This window comes from Ammodytes marinus (assembly GCF_949987685.1).
Source record: "Ammodytes marinus genome assembly, chromosome: 14".
NCBI lineage: Eukaryota > Metazoa > Chordata > Actinopteri > Uranoscopiformes > Ammodytidae > Ammodytes > Ammodytes marinus.
Window position 1 is genome coordinate 13,708,934 of NC_137218.1, and position 23,335 is coordinate 13,732,268.

At 41.8% G+C, this 23,335-nt stretch overlaps 1 protein-coding gene across 1 annotated transcript in view; it reads right to left on the minus strand.

Moving 5' to 3' along the window:
• The window catches only part of ubl3a (ubiquitin-like 3a), a 37,036-nt gene that overhangs the window by 4,940 nt on the left and 8,761 nt on the right, over positions 1–23,335 (minus strand). The window contains exons 2-3 of the mRNA XM_080040948.1: positions 2,528–2,636; positions 363–449 (exon numbers count right to left, since the gene is read on the minus strand). Of these exons, the coding sequence (XP_079897074.1) occupies positions 363–449; positions 2,528–2,636 (196 nt within the window). The remainder of the gene's footprint in view (positions 1–362; positions 450–2,527; positions 2,637–23,335) is intronic.

The following is a 23,335-nucleotide window of genomic DNA, read 5'->3' on the forward strand; positions in this document are numbered from 1 at the left end:
GGAGCAGGGCAGTGAAGGTGCCTCAGAAAGAAGACCTCTTTTTTTCTCTTCACTTGTGGCTTTCATTTCCACCCCCTTCCCCTCCTTTTCTGACTCTTCATTGTGCTGGTACTCTCAACGCCAGTCTTGCCCCTTTTTCCTGACCAGTCTCCTTCCCCTTCTTTTTCTGTATTTCCTCTCTCCTCCCTCTCTCCCTCAAAGCGGGCTTGTCCGGAGAGCACTGAGGTACCTCTGTTCTGCGGCTCAGGAAAGGACTGAGAACAGCAAAGAACTTTTCCAGCAACACACTGCTGTGATTTTGTGCGTGTGTGTCTATGAGGAAAGAGAGGGAGTGTTTTCTTTTTTCTTCTGTGTTTTCTCACCTCCTAGTGTTACGTTGCCATGTAGAAAGCGGCCCTGGTAGATCAGCCTCAGGATGTTAGGACTGCTGACCTGCTCTTCCTCCCAGTCTGAAAGAGGAAAAAAAAGGGGGGGGGGGTTAGAGACACATGGAAAGGCAGTGTTTAAGAGAAAAAACCAACACGAATGAAGACGGGTGACAAGCTCTCCTTTGCTTCTTCCTTATGGTGGTACAATGCCCATTTTCAAAATTATCCCTCTTCTTAAAGTTTCCACATTATTTGACCTCTTCCCCCTAACAAATCATCATCATCATCATTATTATTTGTATAATCTTTAAACTGAGGCAATGCAGGTTCAATAATGAAATGTCTTAACATTTTTATTGCCATCAGAAATTGGATTTGCTTCTTTTTTTAAAACACACAGGGAATTACTTGTTATAGGACTAATGCATGATGTTAAGCGTTGAATAAAAGCTATACAGCATTGTGAAAAGAAATCAGTCATTGCGTGGTGAAAGAAAAAGACAACCAAATAACCCCACTGAATTTATTTTAAGATGTTTTTAGGGCCATATTTCAGATCACTAAAATGCAGAATGAACACAATTCGGTGCAGCACAGAATGTGCGAACAGGCCGAAGCAAAAAGAACACAAGGTGTGGCTTGGGAAGAGCCAGCGTCAAAAGTGAAGGCATTAAAAAATGAGAGAGAAAACAGCGGGGGGAGTTGAACGGCAGCACAGTCTGGCCACCAGATGTTAGTCAGCACCAACACCCTGGGCTAAACTGGAGACAGAGTGCCTGCTCTGGGTCTCACGGGCTTTCAGAATCAGATCTGTTGTCTGGGAGGAACACAGGACGCTTCCAAAAAATCTGACAGCAGTGAAAGGAAAACTCCCCTTGTCAACGAGTTTATCAGTATGATTTGTAGCTTTTTTTCTTTTCTTTTTTTCTATGCACTGTGGGCTTCTCCTGAACTAGACTCCATTCACAGCGCCGTGGGAAAAGCTTAAAGCCTGTTCGGATTTGAAGGTGGCGTGAGGTCGGCAATATCAAATGAATTGTAACACTGCTGTAGCAGCAGTTAGGCAGTGGGTGTATTACAGAGAGGGAGGTGGCTGTACTTGGATCCAACATTCCTTAATGCAATGACAATCATCCAGAGAGGAGCACAGTCAAATTACCCTACACCAAAGAGTGGCATATTCACACACTCGTACATGCAAAGTAATTAGCAGTGTCTTTGAATATGATCTCAATTCTCTGGAAGCACAGTGTAGCTCCTCAGCTGCCATTATCTTCCTAATATACAATACAGCCGATATAAAGTCAGATTTGTCTGATTTCCAAGTGCATAACAGCGGCTTAATTGTTAGCAAATATTAATCATACTGACACACTACACCAACCATACACTATAATGTGATTTATTACAAAATAACTCAACATAAGAATACCCAAACTCAACAGACCGAAAATAGGTAAATGTTTACATTTAGCTGTTCATGTGAAGGAGGAGTAGCACAACTCTCACCTAAAATCACATTTATATCATATAACACTTATTGGCTCACATAAACAATGTTACTGTCATCAGCAGATATAATCATGCGCTTTACTTGGGACATGCATCTGTTGGTGAAACAGTGATCCAAGAAACACTACAAATGATTATCCACATCTTACTTGTTTGCTACAAGAATAAAAATCTATGTATTATCATTTATTCTGACATATTCTTCATCCTGTGAACATTTGCACTGTCTCTAATTTGAGCTTCATGGCAACACAATTAAAACAGACGGAGGTTATTAAAGACAGTCCAAATTTTCCCTCAGAAGAGCAGAGCCATTCTCTGCTTACTTTTAGTTATGATTCTTTCTGCTTTGCTGCCAATATATAACATAATTAACATACTTTTAAATAGGATTTTTAATTATTTTATTAGTTAAAGATCTCAATACTTCTTCAACCACTGGCCACTATGGGGCAGAAGAAAAGACTCAGGTGAAAATGAATTATAGTCAAATTGTGAACTGAATTTAAAATAAAAATTGTCTGGATCGCCTCACAATGATTTTATGTTTATTACAGGGACTTTGACAAGACAGCACAAGCACCACTTCTTTATAAACTGGAACTGCCAGTAACAATCGCTGAGGCGTCTTAAATGGAGCTACTCACCCATGGGCCAGTTGTCGTAGACATGTTTGGCAATGTCTGCTGCGGAGTCGTTGGGGGAGAAGAGGAATTCTTTCGTCTTGCCGCTGACTAAAATAAGCCGCAGGTTTATCTGCAGCACAGACAGAAACAAGATGGAGACATAAGAAACGTTTTTTCGACACATCAAACGGAGCGCAACACAAAAAAACGTCCCCATAGGTCCCATTACATTTCTTATTATTATTTTTTAAACAGCCATCAGTAAGCGCACACGTTCAACAGTGAAGTAATTTAATAGGAAACAGGAGAAGGATATGATGATAGGACCTTAAAGGAGCATCCTTCCACAGGATCAACTTCCATCTGTCTGTCAAACTTCCTCTTCACTTTTCTCACATGTTGTCTTTGGTTCCCAACTCGGTCACGTACTGGCAGTTTCTTAGCTTCTCATATAATTGTTTTGACATACTTTATGATATGAATTAAAAAAAAAAAAAATTATTAAAAGCTTCACTCATTTAACTGCAAATTAGAGTCCTTATAAGATCTTTGTCATTTCAACACAATCATACTTGACTCTCAATGTGTAAAAAGCAGCCCACAAAGCAATGATCAATTAGCAGCTTTGGGAAAAACCAAAAGGCTGCAAAAATGTGCAGCCTGCCCCGAGGCTTATCCCCTGTAGTCAGCAGTGACAGCAAAGTAAAATAATAACGCTTTGAGACTCTTGTTCACAGTGGGCCTCTTTCTTCTATGTCCTTTACATGGAGGTCAGAGTAAGCTACTTGAAACAGCCACTCTGGAGAAGGTAGGGAATTGTCACTAGGACTTCAGGTTCTACTACAACATTAAGATTACTTAGGTTGGCAAACATGAGATATCACACGTACGTATATCACATGTAATGACACCAACAAACACATATGATATTTATCTTGCAAATAAAGTCACACAGTCGTGTACCAAAACAGAAAATGGACATCTGTTAGGGACCTGGTTGCTTTGCAAATTTATGCTGATTTTTCGCCCAGAATATTTGGAAACATTGGTCTAATTTGAACAAGATGGTTGGATGGAGAAATGACAGTTTAGCTGTGACTAAGCTGTGTTCTAGATCTGGATTATTGTCACTCAAAGCACACTGTGCTATTGTACTGATACCCTGGCCAGTTTCTGACAGCTATTTTCTACCACAAACTTTGAATGATCCAACTTTTTTTAAATACTGTGAATGAAACAGGAGCAACAACTGGATTAAACAACCACAATCATCAACTCAAAATTGACATCCTAATCATATGAAAGATTGGCGCAGCAATTATAATACCTGGTCCCCCCACTTTACTCACTGTCATTTAAAAAAAATGCCAACAAATAATGAGGGCAGAGGGCCACATTTTTAGTCGACATCTGACAAGGGTGATAACGCACAGGAGGAGGGAGAGGTGCATGTGTGTGTTGCTAAGCAGCACTTCTCCATGTGTATCTCTCACCTTAAATCACCCAGAAACAGAGGTGAACTGAGCACAGCGTTACTTTTTTCCATATACCCAATCATTTTAACTGCATGTAATTAGGATGCAGATCAGAAGTTATTTCTTAACCCTTCACGGGCACAACGTGTGCATTTAGCAGTGGCACAGTGTGCCTTTAAGAGCAAGAGCAAAGGTCTGCGGTGTGTGTATGCAGTTGGCTCACTGTGTTTGTGTGTCTTGCCTGCAGTGCGCGCATGGCACAAGAAGCAAGCGCGTGTCATTGTTCCTAGTGTGTTTCCATGTGCCAGGCGTCTGTTAGCCCCCACCCTAACCTACAACGTCGAGCGAGACACACACACACACACACACATACAGTCGGCTGCAGTGATGTAACCCAGCGAACACCAACAGATTGAAACGGGGAGTGTGTAAGCACGATATGAAATCAGCTTATAGGTTTAAGAATGGGGGAGCCATACAGAAAGACGTAAACACACACACACATATATAATCTATACAAAACAACTCGATCATCGACCTGCGTTGATCCCACAGACATACAGTTCATATACATAGGTAAATAAATACGCTTCTAAATGATCACATGATCGTTCTGAGCTTCTGTTTTTGTATTTTCATGTATGCAGAATACTCACGGTCGGCCATGAAAACACACTGTATGTAAATGCATGAAGCCAGGCAAAGAGTCAGAGACACCACACACTACTCCATGAGTGTGTGTACGTTGCACAACTTGAACTGCATTTTTTAAATCTGAAATGAATGATACACACAACAGACAGACACCAGCAACAATGAAGCGCTGTCTCCTGCTGTGGTCATGAGGGACAGTTTGAGTACAGTACAGATGCGATGCAGATCATGAAGCAGGAAATACAGAGTGTTGGTTAGTGACTGGCTGAAAGTAATTTCATCCGCTCTTTATATACAATGCGGATGAAAACCTAAATAATGAGGAAGTGAACAGCCAGAGGTTCACCACTTAACATAAGCGAGGTCTTCCTTCCAAGTTGAACACCTGGCCGTTACCATGGTGTTGCCATGGTGACAGCCAGTGGTGGGTGGCTTAACCTGATCACACCGACAAGATAGTTCTACTCTCCCTCCCTTCTCCCTCCTGCCCATTTCCCTCTGTGTCACATCCTATTGTCTTCCTCTTCTTGCAGCACTCTCTGCATCCCCAGCCTCCCTCCCTCGGATTCTCTCTGTCTCTCTAACCAACTCTGTCAATCTCTTTAGCTTTTCACAGTGAACCGTGGAGGACTGCACAAGGCCAGTAACAAGATGCCCTCAATTAAACAAACTCTTCCTTCTTTGTTTTCTCATTTCTTGCAGGTCATTTTCTCTCCACTATTTTATTCCCACATAGACAGGTGACGGACACTACTATCGAGAGATACGTAACACATAAAGATTTGTCCACACAAGGTGCAATTGTTATCGTTATTGGATAGTTTGATGAATTATCAAAGTTATCCAAAATCAAATGATATAGCCTTTGCAGTCATCGGCTCTCCACCCAATATAATGATATACAGGTAATTGGCTAGCCAATTAAAGCTCTCCCACTAGCATCATCAAAACACAAAATTAGGGGATGTCTCTTCAGAAAGTGGTGAGCAAACCCTTATGTAGAGTTCAGGGTTATGCACAATCAACAGAGGAGCGACACATTATTTGTCACCCGGCTGTATCTCTACAGGTCAGCTCTTGCCACCTGCTTTCCTGCCCTTTGTCGTGATTTAAATCAAAGTCTAAACTCTCTCTTGCTGATTGTACTCTCCCTGAGGGTCGCTTTCCTCGGTTGCCATCCTCCCTGGACTGTCTTCCGCAGAGGGCCTGGTAATGAGGTTTCACAGCCGGCTTGGGGAAGTGTATTCAATTACATTATATTCTTTGTAACAAATACAACAGCTCCAGGTATTTGGAGGGGGCAGTGTTTCGCGCAATCATGCATAAGCACACATATGCAGTACAAACACATATCTGCAGGCAGATAGGCAGTTACTCAAAGAGCATGTCCTCATCTACAACCAGTCTCGCTCTGACAGGAGTGAGTACAACATTACCTCAAAGTGAGTATTTGAAGGTATTTGTATGTTCTGGTATCTGAATGCTGAAACATACTGGTGCAGAGGCTTCTGGGGAAAACGTTTAAATAAAAGGAACAGGATACATTTGTGTGAAACTGGTGACACAGCTCCCCAAATTGTGAAGGCTCCACTGCAAACTAGACTTTAAGACACAGTCATCATGCTGCCCTGCTGCCAAGTAGGGCCATGGTGTGAACATGTGAAGTAAGCAAACCCTCTTGGCTAAACACTGTTTGTACACGGTGGAGGAACGGGGAAATTCAATGCCATGTATAATTATTTCTCCCTGAGTACCTCTCTCAACTCTTTCTCAAGGAAATACTGTGTGTGTGTGTGTGTGTGTGTGTGTGTGTGTGTGTGTGTGTGTGTGTGTGTGTGTGTGTGTGTGTGTGTGTGTGTGTGTGTGTGTGTGTGTACGTGTGTGTGTGTGTGTGTTTGTTTACAAGTGCATTAAAGAGCATTGCTGCTCTTTGGACCCTCTGCAGCAGTCAACAACAAATTATAGTGGGAAGTCTTCCTGTGGGAATATATTAGAGCAGCTTTATAGGTAGTCTATGCAGTAGGGTTAGCCCCTGCTGTCAGCGTGGATTCCTAACCATATGAATGATTTTTAGGAGAGGAGGTGGGCGATTAGCCCGACTGGGGTCTGCTTAAAACAAAAGCCAGCTGGATCCAGCAGCCCAGTCTGCCTTTGACTTGCCCATTAAATCTGGAGGAAATGTCGACTGTAAACTCAAGAATGTAGCAACACAGTACTGTGAGAATACAAATCACACAAGAATTATCAGTCACTGACTTTACTGATAATTACTTGAGGACAGTTTTTTTCTAGCACCGCTTTCTGGAAGGAAAAAAATTAAAACGAATATTAACAGCTACAAAACAGGCGATGTTCAGAGTTATTGGACAAACTGTGACTAAGTTGGAAGAAAAATATCAAAAATAGCACTGAGAAAGGTAATTTATTTCGTTAGTCAAGACTGAGTAATAAAACAGCTTTTGAGCTCATATTGATTTTGCAAACATAAAGTGTTACAGCAGTTAGCCTCATTAGCACACAAATGATATCATGAAGCAATTGGGTTTTTTCCATTATCAAAAAGAGCATCAGTGTACATGATGGAACGACAGGCTGGATGCACATATCAGGAGAGCTGCAGCTTCACACCTCAGATGTTACAACAGCGAGCAAGCTCACAGGAAAACAAACTCTTTTGATTTATCAAATCGCCTCATTTTGAGTATGACATATTTAGTACAACATTATAAATAGTGTTTTATTGTTTGTTTGAGTTCCTTTGTGCGCACACACACACACAAACATACACACACACATACAGTTACGTAACAGATACAATAAACAAATAGGCCAGGCAAAGTAACCCATTTTTGGGCCAAAAAACAGACAAATTGTAAAAGAATTTTTTTCAGCTCAGATAATTTCTATGAGGTGTCCAGAACAACATACTAAAAGTCCTAAGAAATCCTAGTTGAGGAAATATGTTTAATTCTCATCAATCCGAGATGTGTGCCAATAAGGCGAAACACCAATAAATCCCAATAGGGCTATTTTTTTCCCTTAGTCCTATCAAAATGAAACTTTACACAATGAAAGTATCCATGAAAATAAAAAAAAATTGTATTACAAGTTTCTTTGAAAATGAATTTTAATATGCAAATGAGCTATACACTAATCGTACATGCCCAAAATAAACCCAAATAGGCTTAATTTTTTCCTTTACTCCTACCACAATAAAACTTTACATAGTAAAAGTATACTTGAAAAGTCACTTTTTTTGTATTACAAGTTTCTTTTTAAATGAATTTGAATATGCACATCAGCTCCACACTTATTGAATATCCAATCATCCTACTGCCAATGGGTGATGGCAATGCTGCTTTTAGACTGGCCTCAAACCTGAAAAACTGCCTGGCTTACCTGCCAGGGGTGCCTCTCATGAATTAGATTTGTCTCTTCAAATGCCACTGCACGCAATTTGATAGCACTACAACCAATCAGAGCAATGAACAATGTGCCGTATTAAGCCCTGTTCATTTAGCGAACAGCGGGATTAACTGTTAAATTTAACTTTTGCCGTGGTCGTCTGCAAAACAGAATATTCCTCTTACTTGCTAATGAAAGATTGAGTGCGGTCTTCCAAATTGTAAAGGGTCGAGGCCAAAGCCGTCTCAAACTCAAACAACATATCCGCAGCTATCTTTGATGTTTACTATCACGGCTTCGACGGCGCACTGTCGTCATCCGTTTACGTCCGCCCCAGAGCACCATACATAGGGCTCTGGCCCGCCCATATCAGATAGAACCAATTGAAATGTAGCTCAGGATTTCTTGACATATTTAATGAGCTTCAATGGAGAGTGCCCAGACCAACAGGCGCAGCACATTTAACTTGCCAGCGCCTAGTGGCAGGTCTGGATTTCCAGGCTAGTGCCATTCCCTTTCCTATGCCAAATAGACGAGACGTAGAATCACAGCCTGAAATGGCATGGAGAAAGAAGAGATTGTCACACACCTTGGGACCAAGTAACTCCTTTGTCTACTTTATGCACCATATCCGTCTTGTTTTTGTTGCTTTCTTTGGTTCTTGTGCCATAAACGGCTCCTGTGCATTCAGATCAGCATGATGCAACAAGAGTTCTGACAAGTCTGTGTCATCACCTACTGAGACTGTGTCTTTTGTTCTGGCAGAGGCAATAGCAGTTTGGACAATGAGCACATCTGCATCGTGCTTTGCATGGTTTGTGATATTCCATTTTTATCTTTGAAAATTGATTTTAATATGCAAATTAGCTATACTCTAATCAAATATAGGCTACTCAAAATATATTCGCATTGGCTTAATTTTTTCTTTTAAAGATCCAAGTGACTGCTGCAGATATTGCTGCGGTTGGTCGCATACACATTAAGTACTTTATGATTCCTCCTATACGTGAGCCTATTGTATATCAGCCACTGGCTCTGTTGCCAGCAGATAACAAAACATCACAGCTGGATGTTTTGTGGAAGACAACCCTCCTCCTTCACTCTCAAAGGCCATCATGGTCTGGTATGATGCAGATCCTGCATCTTCTAGATGAACACCCTGGGAGAGCTTCAGTAACATTCCTTCCAATGATTGATCTTGATCCCAGTGATGAATCCTGCATATACTCAACATTGAGGTTTGTGGCAACTCAAGCTCTGCAGTAGCCTGGTGCTACCAGACCATCGTACTTCATTTCACTGAAGGGAAAATGAAATTTGGCCGGAAGTAGGAGGGCGGGCGGAGCCAGGCTAGCTCTGCAGTATGATGTGACCCCTGTTCTGACGTTCGACCAACCCCTTCTGGAAAGCCTTGACCATTATAAGTTAACTTCTAATACAAATGTTTTACTTTTCATGTAGACTTTCATTGTGTAAAGTTTTAATGTGGTAGGAGTAAAGGTTCAAATTAAGCCTATGCGGATATAATTTGGGTAGCCTATATTTGATAAGTGTATAGCTCATTTGCATATTAAAATTCATTTTCAAAGAAACTTGTAAGACAAAAAATGGTGTATCACAAACCATACAAAGCACGATGCAGATGTGCTCATTGTCCAAACTGCCATTGCCTCTGCCAGAACAAAAGACACAGTCTCAGTAGGTGATGACACAGACTTGCTAGTACTCTTGTTTCATCATGCTGATCTTAATGCACACAAGCTGTTTATGGCACAAGAACCAAATAAATTAATTGATAGCTGTCCCCAGACAAATGTGCAACATCACATCTCTCTTCCTGAGATCCTCTGAGATTGTCTTTCCCTTTTGGCAAGTCTGATCTGTATGGGTTCACTTTGGTGGGCCTACACTGACCTGGTTTGATCTCTGTTTTATCTAGTGCCACCCAATTTCTTTATAACATTGGTCCATTTCATCACAAATATGGCCCACCTGATTACCAATGCAGCTCAGGGTTCACAAACTTTTTCACATACAAAAGTTGGCAAATCATTTTTTAAAATCTGTTTTAACAATTGATTTCTGGAAAAGAAAAATGTTTAATTGATAAACAAAAATATGTTATTTCATATAAAAAATACTGGTATTGATAAATAAAATTCATAAAGGCTCAAGGGGTTCACATACTTTCAAGCAGCACTGTATGGTGCATAAAGTAGACAAAGGAGTTACTTGGTCCCAAGGTGTGTGACAATCTCCTCTTTATCCATGCCATTTCAGTCTCGTCTATTTGGCATAGGAAAGGGAATGGCACTGAAAAAAGTAAAAAATTACACTAGCTAAGGGAGGGGTTAATCTAATTCATGAGAGGCACCTGTTATACCCCTGGCAGGTAAGCCAGGCAGTTTTTCAGGTTAGAGGCCAGTCTAAAAACAGCATCGCCATCACCCATTGGCAGTAGGATGATTGGATATTCAATAAGTGTGGAGCTCATGTGCATACTCAAATGCATTTAAAAAGCAACTTGTAATACAAAAAAAGTGACTTTTCTAGTATACTTATGTACTATGTAAAGTTTTATTGTGGTAGGAGTAAAGGAAAAAATTAAGCCTATTTGGGTTTATTTTGGGCATGTACGATTAGTGTATAGCTCATTTGCATATTACAATTAATTTTCAAAGAAACTTGCAATACAAAAAATGTTAATTATCATGGATACTTTCATTGTGTAAAGTTTCATTTTGATAGGACTAAAGGAAAAAAATAGCCCTATTGGGATTTATTGGTGTCTCGCCTTATTGGCACACATCTCGGATTGATGAGAATTAAACATATTTCCTCAACTAGGATTTCTTAGGACTTTTAGTATGTTGTTCTGGACACCTCATAGAAATTATCTGAGCTGAAAAAAATTCTTTTACAATTTGTCTGTCGAAAAACGCTATTTTGCCTGGACTAAAAGCCTGAGGCAAGGGTTTGTAATCTTAGTGTCTCAGTGAATGTGTGTCTGACTGTTTTGAGGGTAGTGTGTGTTAGTGCAATCTGTTCTAAACTTAATTTGCTACTTTGATTTTCCTTCTGTTGAATGCGATTCCCTTTAATACTTATTTTAAGACCCAGACACATTATTGGCTGGAGAAGTAAACCTACAAGCCTAGTTTCATTTTGGGCAGGAGCAGAAATGCGTTTCACTAAATACAAGGGCAAACAGCTTCAATATTTAATTCAATTAAAGTTACAATTGAAGATGAAAATGAGCCGCAAACTTTTGGCTTAAAAGCTTTACTTTAGAAACTTGTGGGAGGCACCATATGCTTTTTGTAGCGATCATCATTATCTTATGTGACGTCATATCATAGTCATAACACACTGTTAATGCATGGCATTTATTTGAATCATCAATATATCTAAGCAAAGTATGAGTTGAGGGTTATGTGGATACGTGCATAGCACAAACATTCGTGTCACTGTAGTCTGCAGTAAATATCTATTAATAAACAATAGGACCTTGGCCCAGCAGAGGTTTGTTCATAATTAACTTTGATCTTTATTATGTTTTTACGGGAACTTGCCTATAAATGCCAGCGTATCATGGTTTCGTATGACCTACTTTACAAACTGATTGTTATACAGAACACACACCTTTTGCAACACATTAGGTATCTGTTGTTTCCATCAATCATATGTGGAAGATAAAAGGACGAAGGTTGAAGACAAAACATTTAATAAAACATCTAAACTGTAAAACGGAGTAAGACAGTTTAGTCTGCAAGTTGTGTACGCAACATGCAAAGTCAAACAAAGTGACAGGAAGAAGACCGGATGAGAATCTTTCCAACAGGTTCCTGACTGAGAGGAAGCTATGATCTCGTTCTCTAAAGCTTTTATCAAAAGACAAATTGTTTGTTTTTTCGTTTTCTTTTTTTCTGTTACACAAGCAAAAAGCCAGCTCTCGCCAGGCGGTCTGACTGGTCAAGGCGTACTCCAACACTGCTGATTGTGCCTACAGTCAAGCTCTGCAGGTTACCATGCCAACACCTGTGGTATCCAGGCAGTGAGCTAGTTAGTCATCTGTGCAGTTTGGTCCTGTTTTTCTGCATGTTCACCATGTGGAAAGCCTCCCAGACACTGTGTAATCAGTGCAAAATATGACATGATATAATGTGCCATTAACGTACGACACAAGCTGGTCTTTAGTGTGATTACGGGTGCTTTTGTATTTTTGTTATCACTGAAGGAACACCTTTTAAGCTGTTACATTATTCATTTCCATGAGGAGTTAGTTTTCAGATTTTGCAGATCTGTAGAATCTAAAATACGTTTAGGGGTTATGATGATTTTTACGCACATGCTTCAGTGGAGTCAAGATTAAACATTTCTTATGTGTTCAGTTCCGGTGACTTACTACCAGCAGGAAATGCATCAGGAAAACCCTTTCTGGCATTACTACTTTTTGCCTCTGAAAAGGCAAATTAAAGTTAAGAAATATTAGCTTTAATTTGATTAAAGGTTGTATTTATGAAACCTGTACCCTTGTCATATGACTGGTGGTCATATGACAATGGTTTGGTTTGATTCACTCTCACGTCTCGCTGCTCTCACAGTGTGGTTTCCGGTCGCAGGAGGCAGCTGCTGGCACACTACTTGCTGCTCAGCACCAGACTGCAGACATACACAGCTAGCTAGCGGCTAGTAGCTAGTGGAGCCTTTAGCAGCTAAAGAGCCAGACGTTTCCCTCAGGAGTTGGTGTAAACATAAAAAGAGCTTCTTCTTGTTGGACGGCCATTAATCATTTAAGAGACTACTGTAAGAGAGACTGCAGGAGCCAACACCACTGACCTTTATCAGAAGCACTTTCTGGTGCATCATGCTAACTTCCTGTGGCAGAGGAAGCCTATGGCTACAATACATGCATTGCAGTAAATGCTATAATTATAATGGGAAACATATAATTGTCTTCTTGACTGACCCTTTAGATTTCTCAAGGTGTCAGCTATGAACGGTAGCCTATATTATTCCACCGCTGTGGTTATATAGCTCTTGGTTTTGGATCCTTGAAAAAAAAACACGTCAGTACTCCCTTCTCCTTTAAGTTAAGCTCTCGCTACCGTCATATGTCTCATTACCCAGTTGCCCCTGTAATAACTCTTTAAGCCTTTGTCTTTTTGTATTGTCATTCTAAAAGACCTATCCTTTTGATATGCTGACGTCCTCAGCACAGCCAGAATCCACTCGGCTCCCCTATTTGGCTCTCGATCAGCTGTTTCCCGCGCTCCAGCTGGCATTGTACCTGACAGCTACCTGCTCTCTGTCCTGCCTCTTCATCACTGCCTTCTCCCCATTTTACAAACAGATAACCCTTTAATCCATCAGCTGCTTCTTGGCCCTCCAGAAGCAAGTAAGAGTTCCATTTCACGCTGTCACAGCCACTCCCGGTGTCTTCACTCAAAAAAACCTGCCACTCTTTAAACTTGCACACACACACACACACACACACACACACAAGGGGCTACATTCCTCTCTCCCGACAGATATATGAGCCTTTGATCACACTTTCTCCCCATCGCTACACCTCTCTTTGATCAAAGCCGTCACAAGAGGTGGACGTGGGGTTTACGTGGCACGGCTGTATGCCTCCCCCTCCAATATCTGTCTATGGCTTTTCTTCACACTTCAAAATGGCTGGCTGTTCAAAGTCCCAGGGCCAAAGGAATTAGCATGCCAGTGTGAGCACATGCCAGAAACTGAAGCATGCTGCTAACCACTAGCAGCAGCACACCTTGCTGGGACTGTGTGTGTGTGTGTGTGTAGAGGAAGAGAAGCCAAAGGCACCTTTATCTCACATGAGAAAGGTGCAGTGAGGAATGGTGCAGGATCTGATGAACAGGAAAATCGTGCAAGCTACACACAATATAAACCTGTAATGTGGACAATGAAAGGGGGAATCAAGAAAGAACACTTCTGCCAGAGACACTGGATAATTTCACCTTGTTTTTTCTAGCTAATGTTTGTTAGTTTGTAGTTGGTTAATTGAGCAAGTAACACTAACAACTGTGACAGCAGCAGGGTAATTTCTGATCCACAGCACTAATACCAGCATTAAAGGAACAGTTTGACATTTTTGGCAGAAACTACTGGTGTACAGATCTTCAGATTCAACTCTCTTCAAAAAAAGTGAAGCGAAAGTAAGTTTAAAAAATGTTCTTTCAAATAAACTTGATGTGGCTTTAGCATCTCACTGATGAACCTGGTGTTAATTAATAGTCCAAATATAATTTATAACTCTCTGATAATGCAGTTTTAGGACAGAACCACCAGACTTAACTTAAGGATGTTGAATGATAAGAACATCTGTTTCATTTCAGTGCGCTCTGTGTGAGGTCACAGACAATCATAAATAACACAAGTTCCTCATTTTGCTGTTAGCTGTTCAACACAAATATAAAAACTGATGCATCTGCACAAGTAGTTACCATTACTTTGGGGGGGGGAGTGCATGATACACACTTAAGTATGTTGTGATAATTCCACTATTAAGCAATCACAATGAGGCCTTCTTAAAAAAATGATCGTCAATGGTTCACATTTAGTGCTAATGTATTAAAGGTAAAACAAATTGTGACAGGATCACTCTGTGAAACGACAAAGAATTATAACCTAATTCTGCAGCCCCCTTCAGCTTTATAACAAGTTGCAGTTCGTTGTTTAGCTGTCCTGCAGCAACTTTAGTGTTTTGGTTCACACTTAAAGCTCTCATAGTGTCATCTTCAACCGCAGGAGACAGTTGTTATCAGTAAAAGTGTACTGTACATGACGTGCCCCAGCACAAAACAGCAGATACTAGCATCCTTCAGCAGCTATAGATTCAGATATTTTTACTCAGGAGTTGGGGGAGACCAAAAAAAGAGCTAAAGAAAGTGAATAATTTACTCATATCTATCAGGACAGGACATGTTGGTCCATAACTTCTGGATGCGTAACTCAGTACAATAACTGTTTGTCATACCAACCTTGAAGGTGATATTTTGTAATCAAACCTTGTTTCTAACCTTTCACTAAAAATCCATGAGACAATACAATTTAAACACACACACACACACACACACACACACACACACACACACACACACACCCGCACACACACACACACACAGTCTGAACTCATAACCAATTTGTAAGACAGCAACTCCTATCACTTGAGGCTGGGTAATTGTAACAAAACCACACACTAGTCTAAAGTAGATCCCACCTCCACCACAGACACCCGCCTGCTGCCCTTTTTTTTAACATCGGCAACATGTGGTGTATTAGCTGTGAGGTCTGAAAACACATCGCACTTAGTAGGCTACTGTCTAGTGTTGAAAGTTCAGTATGCCTGGGTGGTCTAAAATCCATCCACAGGTATGAGGCCGCACACCACCAACACACATACAAACATATACACACAGGCTGCCTCCTCTTGAGCTTTTCAATGTGTTTACCGTGTCAACACATGAGTAAGGACACGAGTAAGGACACTTAATAAATGATCAGAGAAAAATGAGAGAAAAATACACAACGTAAGGAGCTGGGATACTGAGTCATATTTCAGAAAAAAATGATGGTTTGACTTGAATATTTCCACTGACGGCCCCATCCCAGAGTGTCCTCAACTCATCAGGGGGAGAAAACAAACTTCAAATAAATACTTTCAGAGAGAGAAGTGAAACTCAAAACAGGCGCAGACAGAGTGACGCAGGAACACAAAATAAAGAAGTGAGCAACGGAAAGGCAGATGTAACAGTTAGAGAGTCCTGTATTGCACATCAGCGACCAAAGTGCTGATGCCGTACACTCGCCGTGACAACATAAAGGCGAGGTCTGGTGATATAGGAGGACAGAGGAAACGCTGAGACTTTTGGAGGGGAGCCCAGGGGTCCAAGGGAGAAAATGAGAGAGCATGAGAGGGAACGGAGAGAGAGACTCAAAGAGGGAACAACGAAGGTCAGGGGAAAAGGGGCCGAGAAGCGTGGCGGTGAACTCGACGAGGAAATCCTCTTAGTTCCTTTGGTTGTACAGTAACCCATTGGTGGCTTTACCATCACACACATTTTGCACATTCATGAAAACACGCTAAAGGTTTTCCGTGTACACACTCAAATTGTTCTGCTGAATCTGTGGGCCATGAATGTAAAATTGCACTTGTATGCTTCAACTGACTCCACTTGTCAGCTTGCAGACTGGCTGTCTGCCCCTCACACACCTTTTTCCGACGTCAGAATATCTGATGCAGGACGCGTGGCCAGCTGTGTGGATGTGAGAGAGTGAGCCTCTCATGCATTCTGTTTTCTCTTTCTTTAATCTTTACACATCTATTTATGTCACTTGTAATGAGTGCAACGCTATGAATTACTGCCTTAGATTGTGGTTGTTGTCGTCGACACATTTTTGCCTGTTGGACAACATGTCTTACGAAAGCACTTATTTTCAAGAATAACATGACCTCATTTCCTTACCACACCCAAGCCATATTTTAAGGTTGAAACTCATTTAACAGCACAATGCATGGTTACATGGTGTCCTGTCTTAAGGATGTACATTCCATTCATTTGTGAGCACAGCAAAGTTACATCAGATGTTTTGTAGCTTCTTTCGTGTGGCAAATAGAGGAACAAGTGAGTCCTACTTCAGAGGATCATCGAAAAACCTTTCCCCCTGTTTTGGCCAATATTATTTCCAGCCTACTTCTTCTGTGTTTTTAAAAAACAAATGTTTTTAGACATTAAAAAATAAAACAGGAAGCTTGTGACAGAAAGAAAACATATACTGTAGTGTTGGGTGTTAATTAATTGGAACCGGCACAGGACTTTGTTTTTCAAACCTGTTTCCAAAAGTAGACCTTATTTGCAGAGTCCAGCCGTCTGGTTTACATTGGGTCTGTTCAGCCTCTGGTGGGGGGGGGGGGGGGAATAACACAGCTACTACCAGCAGCAGCAGACACACAAACCCAAAAGGCCAACGCGCCACATGTCGGGCACGCCACCGCTGGTGTGAAGGGGACCACACAGAGGGTTGATGATCCCTGATGATGGCTTTGGTGAAAGGACCTCCTGTCCTTCACCTCGGCCTCAGCCCTGTTCGCTCACTCACTCACTCACACCTCCTCTAACTCTCCTTCACTTCCATTACAGTGTGTGTCTCAATGTGACTTCCGTGTTTTTTCCAGAACCTCCCGCTACGTGAAAGCCCTGTGGTGGAGTAAAGCGTCCCCATGCTGTTCTCCCCCCTCCCCAGGGAGCTACATACTCTGCTGTGACCTCTGCCTTACCCTCCTTCACTCCCGCCTGCTTCCAAACAACCCGCCCCCACACCCTCTCCCCTAGGTGGTCTCCCCAGCGGTGTGCAGCGGATGCCCTGCAGTCAGGATTAGCTTGATTTATAACCTTTCAGCTTGTCCTTTTTCTAAGGACAAGTGTTTCCCTTTTTTTTCCTCTCCACGTGTGCATCTAAAATGAGGATTTAGGGTAGTTGAAGTCAATTTATTTTCTCCCTGTGTTAATTGATTTCATTCACAGCTATCCCTGAAGAAATTTGATGATTTGACAAGCATCTAGTGGCATGCTGAAATGATTAGTTAACAATTCTGTCGTTTTATTTATCGTGTGAAGCCTTTCTCTGAGCAAAAATGCTGATCCCCCAGCTGGTTTTAAAATGTGGTAATGTTTTGCCTTGCTCTGCTTTATATAATGTTACAATAAACATCTTTAGGATTTGAAATTAATGTGATGGAGATTATTCATTATTTGTATAGTGTTAAACAAAAAAAGCAATATATTATACAATATAATATTAAGCAATTATCCAAATAGTCATGACTCGGCTCTCTTTGACTCTCTTTGTCTCTTTTCCAGAGCAGACAATTAAAGGAGACACTGAAGACAGAGTGAGAGATTCAACAACGGAGTGGGGAAGAGAAACGTTTGGGGGACTTACATCCATAATGCTGCCTTTGCTTTTTCTTCTTTGGAAAAGAGTACTGCCCTGCAGTTACAGCTCACGTGATGCCATGTGCCCGTACAAGAGAAAATGTGCGTCTATATGCGTGTGTGCATGTGTGCGTGTGTCTGTGTGTGTGCGTTTGTGAGAGAGAGAAGGAGAGAGGGAGAGACACACACACACACACACACACACACACACACACACACACACACACACACACACACACACACACACACACACACACACACACACACACACACACACACACACACACACACACACACACACACACACACACACACACACACACACACACACACACACACACACACACACACACACACACACACACACACACACACACACACACACACACACACACACACACACAGACTGCTGGCAAGCTAAAATGCCCTCTGTGCTGGAATTTACCAGATGGCACGGAACAGAAACAACCAGGGGTATTACTACCACACGCACACACACGCACACACACACACACACACACACACACACACACACACACACACAGACATAAAAGCAGGCACACACACACACACACACATGCAACAAGCAAACACACACACACACACACACACAGGATAGGTCTATCCTAGGTCTATTCAGGAAACAGCATGTAGTGATAGAAGTAGATGTGGCTTTACATGCAGAGAAAGCCCTATAGAAAACCTTTAAGAGAGCATGCTTGATACTCAACATAAAACCTATAGTTGACAGGATGTTATGTGGAGCAAATTTCTGTTAAGACTTTAGTAGAAAGGCCTAATGGCTAAACTAAAGTTATGTCACTGTAGTTATCATAACAACTAATCAGAGCATGCTACCGGGCTGTGCCGGCCGGGATGTGAAATGAATTGAATCAATTATCAAAACAGACACAAAATGAGTGTGTGACTGTCTGTCTGTGTGTGCACTTTGTAAGACATGAATCTACAGGGGCGTCCTCTTATAATTTCCTCCTACATGTTTTTTATCTTCATGTTGTTTGGTTAGAGAAGCGAGCTGCCAGTTGTGTTGTTGTTGTTTAGCACAACAGGAAACAGGCAGCCTCAGTGGGGAGACAGCAACAGGAAGGAACAAGGGCAGCGACAAGGAGGAGGAGGCAAAATGGTGGGGGGAGGGAGGGGGGGGGGCAGTCTGGGGACCTAATCAAGATCTTTCACACACATTGTTCCACCCGAGACAAGAGAGAATTATGGATAAAGATGACATAATCAGCTGAGGGATGCTGTTGAGGGGATGTTTTGCCACTCTTCACGTTGTCATCATTAAGGGATTTTACCATGCTAAGATGGCATAACAACTCATTTATTAGCCTATCACGCGTCCATGTGAGATCATTGACAAGTTTACAGCAAAGTGTGTGCAGAAAGAAGCACATTATGGCTTGGCAAATACAAACCTGTTTCCTCAACAGTGAGTGACCTTTGGATTAAAAGTCAAACAGGATTACTGTATACCTGGCCATGCCTTAGAGCCTTAAACCGCACTGTGCTATGAACCGTAAACTGTACCGTGATCAGCTTACCGAGCTATTCTGTGCTGAGCTGAATGGACGTGCCTAAACTTAGCTGAAAAAAAACGTGCCAGCCCAGCTTTCAAACCCACTGGCATTACAAGACGGATATGAGAGCTGGTGAAATTGCTGCAGTTTTTAATCATAAACCGTATATTTAGCCAAGCGATCTCTAGGCACAGGGCAGCCACTTCAGAAACATTTATAATTGAAACCATACTATAGCTCGATATTTGATGTTGTCTGTGCGCAAGTGAAAGTTCTGCTGCTTCCCTCAAGATAAAGCCATGCTTCCTCATTACAGGAAACTTAGAAGAAGAAGAAAATAAAAGATGAAAAGCCCTGACTCATTCTGGCCCAAGGTCCAATGCTTCATTACTGCCAGCTCGTTCAGATAAGGACACAAACACACACACACACACTGCTGGGATGATTAGAGAACATTCATAGTCAGAGTGCTCCATAGCATCCAACATGCAATGACAAATTTGTGCAAGACAGCATGAAGGCCAAATATACCCTTTCTCCATGCTCCTTCTTTCTCTTTTTCTTTCTCTTTATCATTCACACACACACACACACACTCCTCTGTCTCTGACCGTCTCCCCTTTGAGCTCAATCATTAACTCTTTACTGAGCTCAGCCTCTGTATTCCTCATTTCAGATGCAAAAAAGGCTAATACATTTCCTGCTTCCATCTCCCTGCTGCCATTTCCTCCGACATCACGACTAAATTTCAATGACGAGCCAAAGACATTTCCTACTTACTGTCTTTCACTTTCGCCATTTAGCCAAATACTAAGTAGCCATGATCAATACCGTCAATAACGTCCTGTTCAACATAAACTTGACAATCTGTTCCATGGTGTTTTTTTTTTCACCGAAGTTGCAGAATAGTATTTAAAAGTGGTTGGGATGTTCACATGGTGGAGGGGAATAAATGGCTCACATTATCATCTGAGGATTAAGGTTCTAATTTCTATGACACTATGGGCCAGTTTCGCAGACATGGATTAAGCGTAGTCTCGGACTAAATCTAACTTTCAATAGACAATCTCCATTCAAAATTCCATTTAGTCAACTCAAGGACTAGACTTAATCCCTGTCTACGAAACCGGCACAGAATCTCAGATGAATTGATCATGTAAACAATCAAGCCCTTATGTCATGATAACATGAAGAGAGTCAAATATGTGGCATTGCTAAAAAAAAAGCTTGTCGGGGGCATTTTTAGATTTTGATTCACAAAGTAAAATTTTCAATTTGCCAACCACATCATGGTAAAAGTCTGGGTTAAGAGGCACGTGGGGAGGTCTGGAGGCCAGCTGTTCCTGTTGGAAGTACATCCAGTCGATGAGGCTTGACCTTTGGATGAGTGCTCCGTGGCACATGCCTGCCCTGTCTGGGACCCGAAAGAGTCTCAACACTGACCCTCTAATTCCCTGCGTGTGCACTGTGTTAGCAAGGGGGCGGGGAGGGGGGTTAGAATATTAGGAACTGATTTAGAAAATGGCAGCCGGTCCCAAAACTGTATAGCAGTAAAGAAGGGGGGGGGGACAGTTGATTCTTGCTGGCTGCTCTGACGCACACGCCCAGACACACACACACAAGGCATACAGTCTGTGCTGTCGAGGGGCAGCTTTAATATAAATGTCCCCTCAGCTGGAAATTGTTTCCAGTGCAGCTGAAAGGCTCCTTTTATTGAGCCAGTCAAACACCCTCCCACCCCTTCCTCCCATCCCCAATTTCTAGAACACACACACAAAAACATACACACACACACACACACATACACACACACACACACACACACACACACTCTCTCTTTCCACTCAACGAAAATCCAGTGTGTTTTCATCACTTGAGTGTTTTTTACATCTGTTTCAATTGTATGTTTAGGAAGAATACCGCTTTTATTTTGGAATGTTCGCTTGACGTTGTTGACTTCACTTGAATACCAAAAGCATTCAAGTTATTTGAAGACACGGCTTCAAAATCCCAGGGTTTCCCAATGCAATGGCATAATAATCAAACCTAAAAAATATATAGCAAATGTGGGGGCACCTTTAGCTCAGTTGGTAAGGCGTCCCCCTCCCGGGCCGGGCCCAGCAGCAGACCCGGGTTCGATTCCCACCCGCGGTTGTTCTCTGCATGTCACTCCCCTCTCTGCCCCATTTCACCTCTGTCTCTCTGCACTATCAAATAAAGCATAAAAAAAATGCCCAAAAATATATAGCAAATGTGCCCTGAACATATCATTTGTGCAGAATTTCCATTAAAAACACATTATTCATAAAGCAACACATAAGCCACATATGCATGAATGATTAACATTAATTTAATTTATTGAGAAATGTCTGTGTGTAGAATATTTGATCAAGGCCAACATGTCGCTTTAGACGGCTGATTGGAGATATTAAGAAATGATACGAACGTGCAACTCTTTTTTCCCACACAGTTGCTTTTAGTAAATAACATCCTTCTAAAGTAATGTGCAGTGAACTAACCTTTTGTTCGGCAGCACATCTTCCTCTCTTCTTATCACTCTTGTCCTTTCTCAAACCCAGTTTCTCTTCCTTATTTCAGTTTCTCAATTTCAGCCAGCCGTACATTTATGTGACTTTCATTTCTCTACTAACAGGAGGCAGTAGCTTCATGAGGACCTTCATGAGCTACAGTGGAGGACATGGGGTCATGTCTTCGGTATCTTTTTTGTGATTTGGATTAGTTTATTATGACGAAATTGTATTTGGATTCAGTACAGCACCATTACATACAAACAATGGCCTTTCAGTGCAGCTCGAGTGTGTGCAGTTCCTCTGGAGCAAAAGTGAACTGGAGTGGGTGTAACTCCACCAGCAAAGCCAGCAGCAGGCACGTCAGACTTAACAGGAAGGACAGGTTGTGCTCTAGCTGCTTTCTCTATGCAAATGGGACCACAGGCATAAACACCCGGAAAAAATGCACTTGAACATACTTCAAAAGAGGCTTCGGGCAGCGTACGGTGTCTGGCTAGAACTTTGTCCTGTTAGCGCCATCTGAGCGCTCGTATATTACTCACACACTCACAGCCACCCGTTTATGTCATGCTCTGACTCTGTAACACTTGGCATAAAAGCCAAACAGTGTCCTCACTTCACTCCTGTCCCGAGGTGTCCAGTGTCCGGGGTGTACTGCAGAGGACTACTGCTGAACTCAACCATCAGCAAGTATTAGTCAGCAGCACTGTGTGAATTTGTTGTACTTTATGTATTTATGTTATATTTATCGCGGCTCGTACAATATTAACAATCAAGGACGTGAAGAGATGCGGCGTACAACAAGTGCCTATTCACTGTCAAGAGAGACCGAGAGCAGAATCAAAGTGAAGCGCAGAAGTTTCCTCTTGAACTAGGTCCCCGGGAGCCAAACGGTGAAGTAGTTTACACATTCCTCAGCCCGAGGAAAGCCATACCTGCCAACACTGACTGCTAAACAGAGGGGGATTTTCCAGCAGAATAAGCCCTTATCCCAACACACACACACACACACTGCCGTTTTCTTTATTTTGAAGAAAGAAAAAAAACTCTAGGTCACACACACACACACACAGAACCCTTCATTCTGCTAGCTGGGCTGATTAGAAATGAAAACCGACGACAAAAGAAATAGTGTCTCGCACTTTCAAGCCTGGCCAGTGATGAAATCTTAATCGAGAGCTCCGTCCTCAAGATTTAATCTTGGTGGTGAGGTGACTGTGAACTGCATCTCAAGCCTAAATCACAGTCGTTACAGACGACA